Source organism: Notolepis coatsorum (genome assembly GCF_963971535.1).
Source record: "Notolepis coatsorum genome assembly, chromosome: 14".
Classification (NCBI taxonomy): Eukaryota; Metazoa; Chordata; class Actinopteri; order Aulopiformes; family Paralepididae; genus Notolepis; species Notolepis coatsorum.
Window position 1 is genome coordinate 61,555,782 of NC_140178.1, and position 20,366 is coordinate 61,576,147.

Below are 20,366 nucleotides of genomic sequence, written 5' to 3' on the forward strand. Positions count from 1 at the left end.
AGTGAAAGCACTGACAGAAGAAGTAGACGTGAACAGACTGAGAACAGTCAGGCCAAAAGACATTAAAGTTGCAGCTATAGCAGAACAGGTCATACTGAACAAGATGAGTCAAGTTGCTACAGATGTGGTTACAGACATGGAACAAGGACATGTCTGGCAATTGGGCAAACATGTAAATCATGCAATGCTTTTGCAGGCTGCTTTTGTATATAAGAAATTTGTTCTTAATTGCTTGCCTGGATAAATAAAGGTTAAATAAAATAAAATACAAAATTTAGCAGAGTGGGAGTGATGAGGAGGAAATGTTCATCGGCACAGTCGAAGTGGAGCAGGAAAAACACATCAGACTGATGGAGACTAACTTCAAGGAAAATCCGTGGAATGAAACAGTGAGGATAAACAGAAAAGTGGTGACTTTCAAACTGGATACGGGCGCAGACTGCAACGCCATGTCGGTGAAAACGCTGAATGAACTAGACGTTAGAGGCCGACTCAGGGTGAGCAAATGAAAACGAGTTGCTTTCTTTGGGCAACATATTTCACCACTGGGCAAGAGAGCACTGACATGCAAGTACAAATGCCAAAAGCATAACATAGATATTGAAATTACATCTACCAGCTACACTAGGCAGAGCCACTTGTGAGAAACTAGGCTTAGTAAAGAGAATGCATGAAATTTCCAAGGAGAGTGACATTCTTAAGGATTATGATGATCTGTTCAGTGGACTGGGCTGCTTACCCGGTCAGCATCATATTCAAGTTGACCCCACTGTTACACCCGTAGTGCATGCTCCCAGAAGGGTCCCAGTCACGCTCAGAGACAGGGTAGTTGAGGAACTACAGCGCATGGAGAAATTGGGGGTAATAACAAGGCAGATTGAGCCAACTGAGTGGGTTAACAGTAGGTAACTGTGGTCAAACCAAATAAAATCAGAATCTGCATGGATCCTAAGGACTTAAATGCTCACTGTAGAGGAAGTCGTTTCCCGTATGCCAAATGCCAAGTTCTTCTCAGTGTTAGACGCTAATCAGGGTTTTTGGCAAAATGAAGATGACATGTCACCCACCTCTACAAGCAGCAGTATCACCACCACCACTAAAGGTTTGACCTCAGAAGACCCTGCACAATGGCCAAGTGTCATAGCCTAGGCCTAGGCCATACCTGGTAAATCTAGGTTGGTTTGATATGGACTAGGAATAAACTGGCTTCTGTATTCCAGGGTTCCCAGACATTGCAAAATGAAATTCAAGGACTTTTAAGTACTTTTCCAAGGACTATTTTTCATTTTCAAGGATGTCACTCGAAGGATACAATTCACTTTTAAATGCTGTTTTTTTAAGCATCTTCTTGGCCTGCTTTCCAGCTAGAGCAAGCTAGAGCATCACACACGAAAAAATGAGAAAAAGCAGTTGGAGTGCGCAAGACAGCGACTCGTCAGACTTTATTAAACCAGAACAAAATTTATAGATTTCTTGATTCAGAACAATTTGATCAAGGATGAACAAAACATTCAATGCGAATGGTTGATTTGAATTTCAATGACTTTTTAAGCACCTTGTTAAAAAAGGGCCGTTTTCAAGGAATTCCAGGCCTTGACTTTTTTTCAAAAATCAAGCACTTTAAGCATTACAAGGACCTTGAGCGAACCCTGGTATTCGGTTAGCACAGAATCAAGTCTTCTGTTTTGTGTGCAAACTGTTTGGAAAACAGGACAATACACTTACCAAAGGGAGGTTTTGAAATTAGAAGAACATAGCAAGTCATTTAAAGGAACATGAGTATTCAAAGACTCGCATTACTAATATGACTAGTTGGCATGAACTCCAGACGAGGCTCAAAACTAAGACAGCCATAGATCAGATCAACCAGGATTTGATGCATCTTGAGGTGCAGCACTGGAGAGGTGTAATGCACAGCAGAGTGATTGCCATTATATGTCACCTAGCAGAAAGGAACCATGCTTTGAGAGGGCATACCCTATATGACCCACATAATGGCAATTTCCTGTCACAGGTGGAATTGATGGCACAATTTGATCCAATCATGAGCGAACATTTGAGGAGGATTCAAAACAAAGAAACAAAGGTGCACTACCTCAGCAGTGAAATTCAAAATGAAATCATAGCACTGATTGGAGACAAAATAAGTGATGATAGTCAAACAGGTGAAACAAGCCAAATACTTTTCCATCCTAATGGACTGTACTCCGGACATTAGCCACACAGAACTACTGTCTATTGTCTTGAGAGTAGTGCACTGCAAGCCATCAGTTGGCGCAGCCATCTGTGAACATTTCATAGGATTTGTTCATGTTCAAGACACCACTGGAAAAGGTCTGTGTGACACATTTCTGGAGATTTTATTTCCTTTTGCATTACAGTGGCAGCATTTGCAATAGCCTTATAATTTATAGTATGTATAGTGTGTTCTTGTTTTTATTTGAAAGTTGCACATTTGTAATCTGCAAAAAAGTTTATTTAGTATATTTTTTGTTCGCGTCAGATTATTTGCAATATAAGAGATGAACACTGGTTAGGGGCCCCTCCTAAGAATGTTTGCCTAGGGCCCCAATAGACCCTAGCAGAAATTATAATATATATATATATAGTATATATATACATCCTGTAGGGATGTAACAAATCATCAGCTTAAAATGTTTTACCGATAGGCTACGGCTTATGGGCAAGTGGGTGTTTCTTTATAAAAGATTAAATAAAACCTAAGTAGCTTACCGACAAGAATTTTCCAACTTTATCTTAAATAGTTCCATTTAAATTTCAATATTGTAAGTCAGAAATGTAAGGAAATGCAGTATCCGTCTCATTTATGTGCATTTGGGAGATGTTATAATGCGGATCTAGCCTTTTTCCTCTTAAAGTGCACCAGATTGATACATTTAAATGTAAAATGCATGCCAACCTTAGAGGGTTTGGAATCCCCCCACCATAGTTTCACAAAATAGGGGCCCCGAAAAAGCTAGAAACAGCCTTGGTTTTACCTGTAGAAAGCAGCAGTGTTGTCAGCCAGTGTCTGTTGCTGGTCGGCTCCAGAGCGATAATGGTCTGCTTTAGGAAGAACTCTTCTCGCCTCCTCTTCAAAGTCATCGACACACTGAGCCCTGTCATCACCTTCACATAATATATGTATATATACACACAGACAGACACAGTGCCCCCCCCCCCCCCCGTCAGGTGTGAGACCTGTAGACTCCAAGGCAACTTGGCACCTGGCCGTTGACTCTACCTCGCTATCTGTGTGACTTTTAAATAGACTGATACAACTTTCACTCAAACACACACAGCTGTGTCTCAATCGATTCAAAGACAGAAATGCACACAGGTCCCTCTCACACAAGTTCCTTCACGCACTCTCTCCCCCTCTCGCGCGCGCGCACACACACACATGGCTGTGATTGGCAAGCTTGCTCTAATCATTTGATTGTTTGTTGAACAAACCTAATCCAGACCGTGCATAGATAGGGTCCAAATAGGGCTCCAGCGACGGCCACTTTACCCAGTCACTCACAAAATACCCTACCAGTAGGCTATTTATCTGTCAGTTAGTCAGTCATATCTATCTATATGTGGTCTAAAGATTATTCACACGATTCACTATAAGACAAGACAGACATGTACACACCTGAGGTGTATAGTAGGGATGAGGGGTTATTTAATTTATATAAATCATATAGGTATTCTCAACCATAGCTCATGGTTTTATGTGTCAACTGCACTTTTTTTCTTGAACAAATCAAATTTGGTTTAGTTATTTATTTGACAAATAAATGGAAAACAGTTAATTTTTTTAGTGAAGGCAAGGATCACAGAAGCCATTCAGGCTACATTGTTGAGTGATGCACTCCACTTTCTTTTTGGTAGTTCAGTTAAACGATTAACCAACATTTTTACAATAGAATATTCAATTGTGGTTAAGTGAATTAAATATTGTACCTTGTCCTGGGGGGGGCCGACCAAATTTGTATAATTAATAAAAATATTAACATGAGAAAGGCAGGTACAGGGTATCACAGCATGCACCCTGTCAGGAGTCTTTCCCTTCTATCAGGAACAGTGCTGACAGCACACTTGTTATTCATCACAAGAGGCATGGGACTATTTGTCGGTGCAGAAACAACAGAATGGCTGTGATTGTTTTAATGGGCTCATTTGCAGAATGTTATTTATTATTATGCGTTATTCCTCTCCTCTCCCCATTTCTAGAAGTTCTAGACTTGATCTAGTCTTGCATAGCCATACCTCTCTCCACACTAGGTTAGCGCTGTGTCAGCACCAGCTAGAGTCTGGCTGAACCATTATCATTCCGCTATAGGTGGAAAAAATGCTCCGGCTTGTGGAAGGGGAGAATTCCTAGTCAATATCCTGCGAGTCAGACTAAACAGGCCTAATGTCTAGTGTCAAGTCTAGCGGCCGTCTCTAACCACGCCCAGGGGGCATGAGTCACTCACCGTAACTCTGGGATTTAATCAGTTTCCCTTATCCTTCCACTGTGTATGTTACGTTTTGAGAGTTTCAATTTCTCATTCACTTTGTGAACTTTGTACCCAGAGGACTTAAAGGGCACTTCACCAAAAAACAATGCACATTTATTTTGCACATAATCTCACACATCCAAAAACTCTAAACAATTTTGCACACATTCATTTTATTTAGTTTGAGAGTAAATGAGTTTGAAAATAGTCACCAGTGAAGTCATTTTGGGGACATTGAATCCTTGTGTGTGTTGCGTTAATTACAGGTCAATGAAATTATAAGGTAGCAGTCCTATAAGTAAGACACAGTATTGCTACTATTTCATCTACATAATCACTGGTGGCCATATTCAAAAATGTCTCAATAACGTGTCAAACTAAATGAATGTGGGCAGTTTATAGTTTAGAGTGTGTGAGAGATTATGTGCAAAATAAATCAGCAGTATACATTTTTTGGTGAACTGCCCCTTTAATAATTATAACGATACAATTTAATTATTGTACACTTGTGCAAAGTTTCTGTCTTTATTATTATTGGGGGGGTATACCTGCTTTACAACGAGGTATGTGGATTATCTTGAGTAGCCGTGTAATGATTTCTGGAAAGAGCCGTTGCTTGAGTTTTTCTAAATGTATTTTCTTCACACTGAGTGCAGAGCTGATTCTACGACAGATATCTACAAAAGTCTGCAAATTACACTGAAACTATCTGGATAGATAAGATCGCACTCCAGGTAAAAATGAAAAATTAAATCCCTTTAATGTTCAAACAACAGACACACAAGAGCTCTTTAATTTCAACTTTATGTGGCATCAAACAAAATCCAATAAAACCTTTTTTTCTTCTTCTTTTTTTTTTTTTTTTAAGAAATAACAGTTTGCACCATCACCAAAAACATCACTATCCTCTCATTAACTTCTCCCACTAAAAATGTAAAACTAGAATGTCAAGATCAGTAAAACACAAGCACGGTTAAGGGTCGGGGGGGGGGGGGGGGGGGGGGGGGGGGGGGGGGGGGAATACATATTGGGAAGGCAAAAGCTTCTCACAGGCAAGTCAAAAAAGGCTGCAATCTACATTTAAGTTAATTTTTAAAGAATAGATGGGGAGAAAAAAAGTACACAACACAAATTATCAACAGGATACATGAAAGGAAGGAAAAAGGATTAGAAATGGAATTTCGCCAAGATGTCGTCCATCAAGAAATCGTACAAACTGATTATCGGTCCTTTCCTTCTAAACTAAAGACGACGAAAGAAAAGAAAATCAACCCTCAAGTAATTTCAGACAACAACAGAAAAAGAGACAGTGAATCGCCCTTCAAAAACCATCTTCATGTGACATTACTGCCCCCCCCCTCCTCCTTAAAGAACCTGGCGATACACATTACTTAAGGAGGTATGCATAAAATAAGCAGTTTCCTTTTGTTGAATTAAGATTAACACCCCCCCCCCCCCCCGTACGTATATTATTTAATGTTTCTTCCAATTCGTTAAATTCAGGCTTCTAGATGGGAGTCCACTGAGCCTTTGGAATTCTTCTGCCTCCCTGCCCCTCACCCCGCATGACACCTGCCCAATCATTGTCACCTGCAGATCTGCCGCTGGCCAATCAGAATCGCCACGCCATAAAGGAGAAGGTAAAAAAAAAAGAAAAAAAAAAGAACCTCCTGCTCTTCCAGGAGGTTCCAGTTGACCTCCGTAGCCCCCCCGCAGTTTTCACCCCTGTGACAGAAGTCCAAAACCCAACAGCATGTTTCCTAACAGCGGCTGTGTGCTCTGCAAAAACAGCCGTCAGCAAATAAGGGGCCCGAACGTGCAAAACGTACAAAGTCCCACTTCCTGCGGTCTTGGACCTCGCGGTGGACCAGTCAGTTGTATTTTGGTCAGTCAACAGGGGGCGGTGCTGGTCACGGGTTGGGGGTCAGTTTGTGCAGGTGAGGAGGGGGCGGTGTTGAAACTCAAAAAAGGTAGAGGGGAGGACGCCTCGGTCGAGACGTTCCCTCGCTCCCTTACCCCCCTTCCTCTACCCTCCCCCCTCCCTCCCTACCCGGGCAGCTTCCCCTATTTCAAACGCCTGTAAAGGAGGCACTCACAGACACATTGAGCGTCGTGTTAGCCGGATCGCCGATGGGCGTGGAAGGGGGGGGGGGGTGGAGGAGAGTGGTGTTTTATTTTTTGCAGCGGTGCTACAAGGTGGCATTCTCCCCTCCCCCCAGGGCCGGGCGCCTCAGGAGTTTGGGGGAGGTGATCTAGGCGTCTGCTCTCCCCCCCCCTGTACCCCCGCTTCCCCCCGTTGAGAGGCAACGGGTGCCGCGCGGCTCCTTCGACCCCAGACCCGGTTTGGATTCTGGCGGATCTCTTAACCCTTTGCTGGACCAAAGAGATTGAGCGGCACTCCCGTTCACACCCAGGCCGTCCAGCCCTCGTACAGCTGGGCCAGATTGTCCATGTTGGTGGCCTCCTTGATGACATAGTCCACCTATAGAGGGGAGAGCGAACCAGGTTGTCATCTAACAAGTCAAGCTGGCCCGTCATCTCGTGAACCAGGTTGTCATCTAACAAGTCAAATATAAAAAGAAATCTAAACATGAATGAAATAAATTATGACACACAAGGTGGAGGCAGACAGTGAACCTTTTATATACCATATTTACTTGTTTTCACCTACAATTTCCAGAATAAATGAAAATGTGGACTTATTTGCCAAGGCCAATAAGTCTCAGGTTGAAATAATAATTCATTGTAATACATTTTTCTTTTAGTAAACAAATGGGATCCCACAGACCTGAACACCACACAAAGGTTAAAAAGGTCAAGTGAAATATGTTTTCTTCATTTTACCCCTTTTATAATAATAATAATAATAATGGATTGGATTTATATAGCGCTCTTCATGACACCCCAGTGACCCCAGAGCGCTTACAGAGTCCATTATTCGTTCATACACAGTCATCCCGGTGGTGGTAAGCTACAATTGCAGCCAGAGCTGCCCTGAGGCAGACTCACGGAGGCGTGGCGAATAATCAACGCCTACGGCCCCTCCGACCACCACCAACATTCATTCACATGCATACACATTCATACGAGGCAAGTAGGTTAAGTGTCTTGCCCAAGGACACAACGGCAGTGGGATGGACATGGGCTTGAGCGGGATTCGAACCACCAACCCTTCGATCATTGGACGACCCGCTCTACCCCTGAGCCACGCCGCCCCACATGTCGGCACATAGTTCTCATCTATTATCTCTGTGTCAGACATTTCACAAAAATAATGTCTCGTATAAAGAAATCCATTGTTTTTTCTTCCTGGAAAAAAGGAATTTGCGAGTTGCATCACTCTACACTTGAGGGCGAACACCAAAATAATTGTCCAATACAATTTGATTTTGAACCCCTCCCCCATTAATATATATGTTGTAGCCAATTCGATGATTTTACCATGGTTGCTTTATTGTATGAAGGTGCTGTGTTATTGTGAAGGTGTCTTGAGATTATTGGCTAATTAGCTGGGCAGTGGGCATAGGAGGCGGGGCTCAGATGATCTCGGGCACAGCCTATTTGTATGTGTGTCACAGGTGCGCAGCGGGAGGGAATTGGGAAACAGTCACAGGGAAGCCACACAGTTTTTCAACCGTGCGTGTTTTGTTTGTTTTCAGTTGTTTTGAGTTATTTTTCAGGTTTATTTTGCAGCACTAGTTATTTTTTTTAGATTACAGTTAAACAGTTTATGTTATGCTTTGCTTTTCCACCTTGCAAGAGAAAATAAAACTCGTTAAATGCACTCAAGAAGAGGACCTGGTTTACTATCAACAAGCGAAAAAAGTTGTAGAACGCGCTCACCTCACTAGACTTGACACTGGGTGCTGTAACCTCTGATATCATACATAAAAATAGGGAAACAATGTCCAGGCACACACTCCAGGTTTTTCCAAATTTATTGGCAGCCTGTAATCATGACGTTTCGGTGTGAACACACCTTCTTCAGAATGGCTTGCATGATTTGATTGCACGTGATGATTACGGGCTGCCAATAAATTTGGAAAAACCTGGAGTGCGTGCCTGGACATTGTTTCCCTATTTTTATTTACTATCAACAAGCACCATGCGTTGGAAAGAGCTTCTTACCTATTCCCTCACTGGCATCTTTTTGTTGTTCGGTTGCCCTTACACAAAGTTGAAAAACTAGCTTCCAAACGAAATCGTTTTGAAGACTGATGGACACGGAAGGAGTCAAGGGACAGCGCCCCGTTCATTGCCGTTTCTGCCGATTCCATCCACGGTACAACAGCCCGCAGCGCAACGCGGATTGACACATCAAAGAAGCTACGGTGAGACTGATTCAGAATGAAATAAAGTTGCGGAAGGACAATAAGAACGACAATATTGCACTCATAAGAGTCCTCCTTAAAAAAGACAAAGACCCCACCGAGTGCGGTAGTTATAGACCCTTAAGCCTCCTCGGAACCGATATCAAACTGTACTCTAAGGTATTAGCCATCAGACTAGGGGTGGACGGTATAAACGGTATGAATTTGCTCTACGGTATGGATTTTGACTATACCTTGTAACCGGTAGAGCAGCTCTAAAATAGCAATGACGTCATGTAACCACAGCGCAACTATTTCACTCGCATTTGCCCCTAAAAATAGATAGAATTAGTCATAGATAATAGATATGTGCAAACTGGAAAAAGTTATTTAGGAGGCTTCGCGCAGTGGGCGTGTCAACACGCAATTGTCATTTCATAATAAACACATATCACCGCGGCGCACAGCAAGTTTCAATTTCAGTTCCTGGCATTTTTAACCAGTGGAGAAAGGTTTTTCTTATATGAATTATTCTACGTTAATAAAACATACCTGGTGATCAACTACAGTTTGCTGTGAACATTATGATATGTGTGTAGTGTTCTGATAACGACGGCTGGGCAGCGGGGCTGGATGCTGGATTTTGCAGAGCCGCAGAATCCACCATAACCCACCCATCTGTACCGGCACAGTGCAGTACTCCAATTCAGCCATTGGCAATTCAGCCGTTGGGTGGGGGGCGCTGTTGAGCCGGGCCTGTGGCAGTTGCATACTCGACTCGGGACTTCTTTTATTTGGAATATAATGACTGTATACGCAAAAGTAGCCTAGTTTTAAGTTAAAATATTATAAATCTACATGCCTTGAGGATGTCATTATTTATATAGCCTGCCTATCAGGCAAAAAATAATAATTCTAACGGAAACACTGATACCGTGATATATACCGTTACCGTCTATGCTTCAAATTATACCGTGATATAAATTTTAGACCATACCGTCCACCCCTACATCAGACTACAAAAGCATATGACGTCTTTAGTTCATCCGGACCAAACTGGCTTCATAAGAGGCCGCTTGATCACTGATAACATAAGACGATTACTACACGTACTAGATGCTAACAAGGACGACACCACACCTAAGGCGATGCTGTCCCTGGATGCAATGAAAGCTTTTGACGGGTTGGAATGGTCGTATCTATGGGCAGTATTAGAAAGGATGGGGTTAGGAAAAGGTTTCATTGATATGATTAAAGTATTATACAAAGACCCATCGGCCATGATTACAACAGGTATAATCACCTCTGGAATCTTTCCGGTATCACGCTCATCTAGACAGGGTTGCCCTCTTAGTCCCGGACTATTCGATCTATCATTAGAGCGTTTAGCACAATATATAAGACAATCCCAATCCATAGAACCAATCGTAATCAAGGGCACACAACATAAAATTAGTTTATATGCGGACGACGTAATACTGTTCATGCAAAACCCCAACACCACATTGCCTCATCTGCTCAAGTTGATTGAGGACTTTGGAGATTTATCGGGATTTAAGATAAATTGGCCGAAGTCGGCTTTCCTTCCTCTTAACGCCCCTGCAATTTTTTTTAACCCTCCCAGAAGAGATACCTATGGTAAAACACTTTAGATGTTTGGGAGTTGAAATATTCCCTACCATAAGCCAAACGGTGAAGCACAATTACATAAAAATCCAAAACAAAATCAAAGACGACCTTGACAGGTGGTCAAAACTTAAAAACTCAGTACAGGCACGGGTATCAATAGTTAAGATGGACGTCCTACCTAGAATCAACTTCTTCAGCTCAATTCTACCGTTAACCCCTCCAGAGGGTTACTGGAAAAGATTACACTCCTCCACATACAAATTTATTTGGAATAACAAACCACCACGTATAAAAAGATCCACCGCATCCACTATTTTAAGGCGTACACTTTAAGACCACTGACAACATGGTTCGATCCCCAAGCACTGGTATCCTGGATACATTTAGAAGAAAATATAGTAGCTCCACATAGACTGAAGGACATAGCATACACCAAATTATCAATTAACCCTTTAATCGCCGTTGACGCTGAAACACGTCATTCCCCGCCATGCTTATTCTGCCGATGACGCTGTACAGCGTCTTTGATATCAATATTTCAAAAATCTGTGATCGAAATCATATTTCTCCCCCGGAGACATTATATGTACTGGTGAACCCCTGTCAACTCTCTAACGGTTCAAGAGCGCCATCTGGTGGCCGATCGGCAGATCGCCCAGGGAAGAAACAGGGAAGTGGAAGTTGGTGCTCATTTCAATTTGGTCCGATCACTCGCTATAGGTCCCGGGACTCGAGCTCGACACAATGGATATCGATCCGTAACTCGATAAACAACATGATTTGGACGTATATACTATTATACAACCTGGAAATGGATCGGGTATTTCTATATCCCATAATAGAAACAATTCTGTTCCACGCTCATCTCCCAACGGCGAGAGGAAGCTACGGTGAGTTTCAGCGTTATTTTGTAATGTCTTCTATACTAACTGCTCCAATGATCATATCACCCACACTAGATGAATGATATAACGTTGCCCACGGAATTATAAACGACCCCCCGCCCATCCGGTCATCATCAGATCATACGTAGTAACTTCTAGAAGTACGTCCATTTGACATTTTTTATCTCGCGCCGATTGCTATCAAACTGTATACAATCATCAATATAATGCATTTAGGGCTATAAATCACGTTCTGGAGAAAGCTGCAGAAAACGATAAAAACATACTTATACTTTAGACCGCATTTTAGTATGAATATGTGAATGAAAAAGTATAACGTTGTAACACCCTGAACAATAGATATAGGACTTTGAATGGGCCATGGTAATGTCAATTTAGCAATACAATTTAAAAAGTTATAGCCCTGCAAAGAAGGGGAACTTCTCCATGTTAAATAGGGCTGGCGAGGGATGGTAAATTATGAATTTAACCCCGGCGATCAAAGGGTTAAGCAATGCGAACGGAAATTTGGCCCCATAATTACTCATGCGATCCGGATATGGCGTGAAACACAAAGAAAATATTCTAACCCACATAAATGGCATAATCATACTCCCTTATTCAATAACAATGCACTCTTGATTGGAAGACGACCTATAAGATTCCCTATATGGGAAAAGCAAGGCATACACTCATTAGGAGATGTTTTCAACAAACAGGGTTTTTGTAGTTATGATGAAATACGCAAAAAAAATTATCTCACCGATTCCACATATTATTTTTACGCACAGTTATTGTTATGTTTGAAGGCTCACGGTGTTCCATTAAGGATACCAATTGTACACCACAGATACCACAAATTCTTCTATGAAAGAGAGACATCGAGAGGTTTTGTTTCAGATTTTTATCATCAATTACTAACGTCCTCGTATGAAACCCTCCACCTAGACTCAGTCTGGAGGAGGGATATACCAGACCTGGAAAAAGATTTTGATTGGCAAGAAGCCTGGGCAAATGTTCGATTTACATCAAGGAACCCGGACCATCAACAAATCAATCTTAACTATATTCACAGGACATACTTGACTCCTATAAGACTGAACAGAATGGGTCTTAAACAAGACTCCAAATGCTCCTTATGTACAAATGGGGACGAGGGGACATTTATGCACATGTACTGGGACTGCCCACCAGTTAAGATATTCTGGAAAGAAGTGACCCAGCAATTATCAAATCTCTTAACTCTGAATATACCTGTACACCCCTCTGTATTACTGCTGAATGATGTTTTTGAGTGTGCAGTACATCCACAGCTAAAGAGATTGGTTTTATCGGGTATCACAGTGGCTAAAAAGCTGATAGCATCACGATGGTTTCAACCGGAAAAAATGTGCCGGAAGGTCTGGATTCTTACATATCTCGATGTGATTTATCAAGAAATATCTACAGCAAGAATTTTGAGTCTCAATGAATCCAAAATGACAATGTGGTTAGAAGTGGTGGAGAGATGATCAAAGACTTCACGGATAGCTTTTCCTCCAAAATGCGCAAGAATCAAAGCACAAAACTGGCTGAGCTGGAAACGCTTTACTCAACGTTATTTAATTCTCTGAAATACAACAACTCAACTCGACTAGAAAATCAAGTTAACGTACTAAAAATAGAGATCAATGCCATATACAGACAACAATCGGAAATACAAATACGCAGCACAAGACAACAGCAGTACTCCCATGGTTCCAAACCCAGCCACCTATTAGCCATGCGATTAAGAATTAATGCAACATTTGCAGATATAACTACCATTAGAGCACAACAAGTACTTGTAACAGATCCTGTAAAAATAAACGATACATTCAAAGTATTCTACTCCGACTTATATAAATCAGAAATGACCTTCGATCAAAACAAAATGGACACATTTCTTAATCAAATTATTCTCCCTAAACTTTCAGAGGATGACGCTAAACAGTTAGAAACACAGATCACACTAGAGCAGGGGTGTCAAACTCATTTTCACAGAGGGCCACATCAGCATTATGGTTGCCCTCAAAGGGCCAAAGACCGTATAAATGTTAATGTAATGTAAAATAAATGTAGCTACACATTTACATATTGTTAAACATGGTGTTTCTGTATTTATTACTTATTCAAGTTATACATATTGCATAATCATTTGCATAAATGTAAAAATATATGTTAGCTTATGTTATTTTAACAAATAATTTTAGTTTATCAGAACCCCATATTACTCCACCAATCAATGATCAAACCATTCAAGTAAATAACAAAGAAGAATATCATCAAATACAAGCTATGACATTAAGTTTGTTCAAAACCTTTTTGTCACAGTCAAGAGGGGCAGAACTAACAACTGTGAGCTGCAAAGAACACGTGGGACAGATGTAGCAGATGTTACAAAAACAAATGGCTGCACACAACCTTGCAGAGGCCATACATCCAACTAATGGAAGATAGTTTAATTAACTTTAATTAACAGATTGCAGAATGGGTACAGTACAGTACAGCTCAATACACACAATTGTTAAGGGGATGCAGACCAGAGAAAGACTTTCGACTTGTTTACATCAGGGTCCCCCATTTTCAATTCGTAATGAAATTGCTATTATGTGTCTGCATGAACACACAACTGTAACTGTACTCAAAAATAACAAAATAAGGGTTGTCTCAGTTCACAACTATATTGGTCAAGTTTTGGGTGGGACTTGTTTGCGTCCCTACAGCTTCTTATTCAATTGAGCGAGATGCTCGGTTATGTCACACAGCCAGTTTGCATCTGACAGTTCAGACAATATTTCTTCAACCCTTTGTTACCTATTCCGCCTGGACTTTTTTGTATTTTGGGCTGTAAAATTGTCAAAGAATGTCTGAGGAGTAAGTGCTTTTGGCTTTTTTCCTTTGTTACCTCAGATGTTCAACATACATGTATGTGTAAGAATGTGTAATAACTAAGGCTGTCAAAGTTAAAGCTTTATTAACGCATTAACCCACAATTATTTTAACACTGCTATTTTTTAACCCAATATTAATGTAAAAAAAAAAATTATTTAAATTTTTTTTTTTTTTTACCTGAGCTCTTGGGGGGCCACATCAAATGACATGGCGGGCCGGATTTGGCCCGCGGGCCGTGAGTTTGACACCTATGCACTAGAGGAACTCAAGAAGGCCATAACCGCAATGAAAAGTGGTAAGGCTCCTGGAAGAGACGGTTTCCCATCAGAAATGTACCTTTCTTGTTGGGACATAATTGGCCCCTTATTACTAAATATGATCTTATACTCAGTCAAGGAGGGGAACTTCCATAAAAATGACAATATTGCACTCATAACAGTCCTCCTTAAAAAAGACAAAGACCCCAACGAGTGCGGTAGTTATAGACCTGTAAGCCTCCTCGGAACAGATATAAAAATGTACTCTAAGGTATTAGCCATCAGATTACAAAAGCATATGACGTCTTTAGTTCACCCGGACCAAACTGGCTTCATAGGAGGCCGCCTGATCACTGAGAACATAAGACGTATACTGCACGTACTTGATGCCGACAAGGAGGACACCATACCTAAGGCGATGCTGTCCCTGGATGCTATGAAGGCCTTTGACAGGCTGGAATGGTCGTATCTGTGGGCAGTGCTAGAAAGGATGGGGTTAGGAAAAGGATTCATCGATATGATTAAAGTATTATACAAAGACCCATCGGCCATGATTACAACAGGCACAATCATCTCCCAAATATTTCCGGTATCACGCTCTGCCAGACAGGGTTGTCCTCTTAGTCCCGGACTGTTCAATCTATCATTAGAGCCTTTAGCACAATATATATGACAATCCCAATCCATAGAACCAATCGTAATCAAGGGCACACAACAAAAAATGTGTTTATATGCGGACGATGTAATATTGTTCATGCAAAACCCCAACACCACATTGCCTCATCTGCTCAAGTTGATTGAGGACTTTGGTGATTTATCGGGATTTAAGATAAACTGGCCGAAGTCGGCTTTCCTTCCACTTAACACCCCTGCAAAAAAAGATACAACCCTCCCAGGACAGATACCGATGGTAAAACATTTCAGATGCTTGGGAGTGGAAATATTCCCTACCATAAGACAAACGGTGAAGCACAACTACACAAAAATCCAAAACAAAATCAAAGACGACCTTGATAGATGGGCAAAACTTAAAAACACAGTACAAGCACGGATATCAATAGTTAAGATGGATGTACTACCTAAAATCAACTTCTTCAGTTCAATGCTACCGTTACCCCCTCCAGAGGGTTACTGGAAAAGATTACACTCCTCCACATACAAATTTATTTGGAATAACAAACCACCACGTATAAAAAGATCCACCGCACAGAGAAATAAAGCAGATGGTGGCATGGCATTTCCAGATTTTTTCCTATATTTTAAGGCGTACACATTAAGTCCATTGACAACATGGTTTGACTCCCAAGCATTAGCATCCTGGAGAAAAATAGAAGAAAACATAGTAGCCCCACATAGACTGAAGGACATAGCATACACTAAACTACCAATCAAGCACTGTGAACGAAAATTTGGCCCCATAATTACTCATGCGATCCGGATATGGCGTGAATCACAAAAAAAAAATCCAAACCCACAAAAATGGCACAATCATACTCCCTTATTCAATAACAATGCACTCTTAATTGGAAAACGACCTATAAGATTCCCTATATGGGAAGAGCAAGGCATACACTCATTAGGGGATGTTTTTAACAAACAGGGTTTTTGTAGTGATAAAGAAATACGCAAAAAATTTAATCTCACCAAGTCCACATGGCTTTTTCACAAACAGTTAGAGCTATGTTTGAAGTCTCACGGTGTTCCATTAGACAGACCAATTGAACACCACAGATACCACAAATTCTTCTACGCAAGAGAGACATCGAGAGGTTTTGTTTCAGAATTTTATCATCAATTACTAACGTCCTCGTATGAAACCCTCCAACTTGACTCTGTCTGGAGGAGGGATATACCAGACCTGGAAAATGACTGATTGGCAAGGAGCCTGGGCAAATGTCCGACTTACATCAAGGAACCCGGATCATCAACAAATCAATCTTAACTATATTCACAGGACATACTTGACTCCTATAAGACTGTGCCGAATGGGGCTTAAACAAGATTCCAAATGCACCCAATGTGCAAATGGGGACGAAGGGACATTTATGCACATGTATTGGGACTGCTCACCAGTTAAGGCATTCTGGAAAGATGTGACCCAACAAATATCAAAACTCGTATCTTGGAATATACCTGTACACCCCTCGGTATTATTATTGAATGATGTTTTTGAGTTTGCAGTGAATCCACAGCTAAAGAGATTGGTTTTATCGGGTATCACAGTAGCCAAAAAGCTGATCGCATCACGCTGGTTTCAACCGGAAAAAATGTGCCGTAAAATTTGGTTTCTTACATATCTCGATGTAATTTACCATGAAATATCTACAGCAAGAATTCTGGGTCTCAATGAATCCAAAATGTCAATGTGGTTAGAAGTGGTGGAGAGAATAAAAGCTAGCTTATAATGGTAGTGTCTGGTTAGGTGCGAGGGATAGTGGAGGTACTTCTCAAGGTGGGGTCCGGGAGGGGGGGGTTCGAGCTGAGCATATGTGTGTAGGTTTTTTTAGATAACAGGTATTAGGGGTATATCTTATATAAGACAACTAACTAAAATGTGATCTCATTGGATGTGCCCTGACAATTAATGCTTGTATATCTTATCGTGTGTTGTCGTGTTTGTTTATATGTTTGTTTAAAAAATAATAAAAAAATAAAATACAAAAAAAAATAAAAAAGAAGTGGTGGAGAGAATAAAAGCTAGCATATAATGGTAGTGTCTGGTTAGGAGCGAGGGATAATGGATGGATTATCCAAATGGGGGGTCCGGGAGGGGGGGGGTACGAGCTAGAGCATATGTGTGTAGGGTATTAGATAGCAGGTATTAGGGGTATATCCTGTATAAGACATTTAACTAATTGGTGATTTCATTGGATGTGCACTGTTAATTAATGCTTGTATATCTTATCGTGTGTTGTCATGTTTGTTTACATGTTTGTTTAAAAAATAATAAAAAAAATAAAATACAAAAAGTTGCGGAAGGAGTGGCTTCACGCAACGGGATACAGGCAAATCCCAATAGTAATTCTAAATAAAGCCTCCGCCGATTGCTTGATATTTAAAGATGAGTAACGTGGGGAATCAGGAAATAAACGTTGAAATGGATGCAGCTGGCAATCAAACTGAAACGGAGAATGAACTTGGCAAAAGGCAGTCTAAGCCCACATTTAAAGCATTGGAGGCAAAAATCATGTTATTGCATAAGGAAAGGAATTCTGGATTAAAACAATTGTGTAAACTGGCTAAAGAATTTGATCAAATGATGGGTTCAAATGAAAACATTTCTGTCATGCAAATCAAGCATGACATGTTGTGGAAATTATGTGGTAAAACTACAAGGTTGCATGAGTCACTAAAGCCTTTATTGCCTGATGATGAAATGTCCAAACAAACGGAATGGCAAAATGGAAAAATGGGTGCTTGCAAACAGGGAGCAATGCACGCCCACACATGTTGAGGATGATGATAATTATGAAATCAGTGATGTGCCCAATGCAAATGAGGTTGTGGATGGTCCAAATAACAATGCTGTGTCACATGCAAATGAGGTTCTGGATAATGATGGTTCAAATTTCAATGCTGTGTCAAATGGAAATGAGGATGTGGATAGTATTGGACCAAATGACAGTGTTTCTAATGCTGGTAAATGTCACATGGTAGCTCTCTAGCTTCCGCATGTATCCTGGCACACGCCGAAATGGCTGCACTCCTGGTAATGGAGACGGCCTTAAAGGAAAGTCATGAGCTTGAAGCCCAGGAGGCACAAATAAAGCATGAGCTGGAACACATACAGAAAAGAAAGGAATTGATTGAAGTACAAAGTCAAATTGCTGCTCAGACAGCCAAGGATGCTGTCCTCAGGAACAGCGGGTCTGACATTGGAAGTCGAGTCACAGACGGAATGAACTCGTATGTGTCAAAAGAAAAGCCTTCTTTCAACCCCTCTGCTGTGCAATTCGTTCCACAAACATCAAGCTATCATGTCAATCATCCACCAACAGGACGGAGTAAAACTGCTATGACAATTGATGCACAGCCAATGCATTCAATACGGCAATACAGACTTCCACCAACAGGAGGCAGCAAACCTGCAAAACCAACTCTATCACATCATAACCCATACAACCAGTACAATCCACACAACCAAAGCCATGCCATTACAGTCTCAGCAGCTACAGGTGCCATACAATCGGTTCAGTACTACAGCTACAATGCCAATAGGAACAGGGGCACGGTGTAAGGAAACCATTTCACAAGGAACCATAACAAAACTGTATGCTTCAAATCTCAACGCAAGTATGCCACAAAGAACTCAACATCTACATCACACTGTACATCCACGACAGCAATCCATCCAAAACAGTGAGGACCAAGGCAATATTTTCACAATTATGTCAAGTCAAGTCAAGAGTTTTATTTGTCACGGCATACGAGTATACAATGAAATGCGGGTGGTCTTGCCCGCAACGATGTGCAATACAGTGGGTACAACATATAATAGAATCCAATACAAAAAGAATTGTGCAATAACAGGTAACAGGTAACATGGTGTGACATCAAAATCGGTATCTGTACATAGTTATTTACAGAGCATATAGGACATGCTAGGTAGCTTTGGTAGTGCAATACACTGTTACTGTTGCTAATACTGATTTAAAGTGGCTTTTCCTTTTGGCAATAAGTGTGAGTGTGTGCGCATGAGTGTGTGCCCGCTCATGTTGAAGTGTTAAAGTGGCTGCTAGTGTGTGAGCGTGCACAGCGTGCGTGTCGTGTGTGTGCTCATGTGTGCTTATGTGTGGATAGTTCAGTGTTCTGTGGTACTCAATGTTCATTGTTCAGGACTCTGATGGCCTGGGGGAAGAAGCTAAGCCTAAGCCTCTCTGTCCTAGTAGCTGGGGTTCGCAGGCGTCTGCCTGACCTCAGCAGCTGAAACAGGCTGTTATTGGGGTGGTGGGGGTCTTTCATTATTCTGCAGGCTCTGGATTTGCACCTCTTGTTGTATAGAACCTGCAGGGGAGGTAGTGCAATACCCGTGGTACGCTAGGCTGAGCGCACCACTCTCTGTAGGGCCTTCTTGTCCTGTGCCGTGCTGTTTCCATACCAGGCAGTGATGTTTCCGGTCAGGATGCTCTCTACCGCTCCTGAGTAGAAGGACTGGAGTATCTTCCCCGATACTCTGAACTTCCTTAACTGTCTCAGGTGGTAGAGGCGCTGTTTCGCCTTCTTTACTACTGTGTCTATGTGTGTTGACCATGTCAGGTCCTCTGAGATGTGGACCCCCAGGTACTTAAAGCTGCTCACCCTGTCCACGGTAGCCCCGTTAATCATCAGTGGTGTGTGCGTCTCCTGCTGTCCTCTCCTATAATCCACGATCAGCTCCTTGGTTTTACCAATGTTCAGGAGCAGGCTGTTGTCCTGGCACCAGCGTTCCAGTACCTCAACCTCCTCCCGGTAGGCCTTCTCGTCGTTGTCCGAGATCAGCCCCACCACCACCGTGTCGTCTGCAAACTTCACTATGGAGTTGGAGCTGAACTTGGCCACACAATCGTGTGTGTAGAGTGAGTACAGCAGGGGGCTCAGAACACAGCCCTGGGGGGACCCGATGCTCAGGGTGATGGTGTTGGAGGTCTGACCCCCCACCCTGACCGCCTGGGGTCTTTCGCTCAGAAAGTCCAGTACCCAGGCGCTCAGGGCGGAGCTCAGACCTAGCTCGATCAGCTTGTCCACCAGTCTGGTGGGGACTATGGTGTTGAACGCTGAGCTGTAGTCAATGAACAACAGTCTCACATAGCCCCCCTTCTGACGGTCAAGGTGCGAGAGGGTGCTGTGCAGTACCTGGGAGACCGCGTTGTCGGTGGACCTGTTTGTCCTGTATGCAAATTGCAT

General features: G+C 41.9%; 1 protein-coding gene across 2 annotated transcripts in view; it reads right to left on the minus strand.

The window, feature by feature from the left end:
* Positions 1-6,547: 6,547 nt before the first annotated feature.
* Positions 6,548-20,366, minus strand: part of smg1 (SMG1 nonsense mediated mRNA decay associated PI3K related kinase) — a 474,356-nt gene continuing 460,537 nt past the window's right edge. For both annotated transcript variants that reach the window (XM_084329910.1, XM_084329909.1), the window contains exon 64: positions 6,548-6,972. In XM_084329910.1, the coding sequence (XP_084186036.1) occupies positions 6,895-6,972 (78 nt within the window). In that variant the 3' untranslated portion in view covers positions 6,548-6,894. The remainder of the gene's footprint in view (positions 6,973-20,366) is intronic.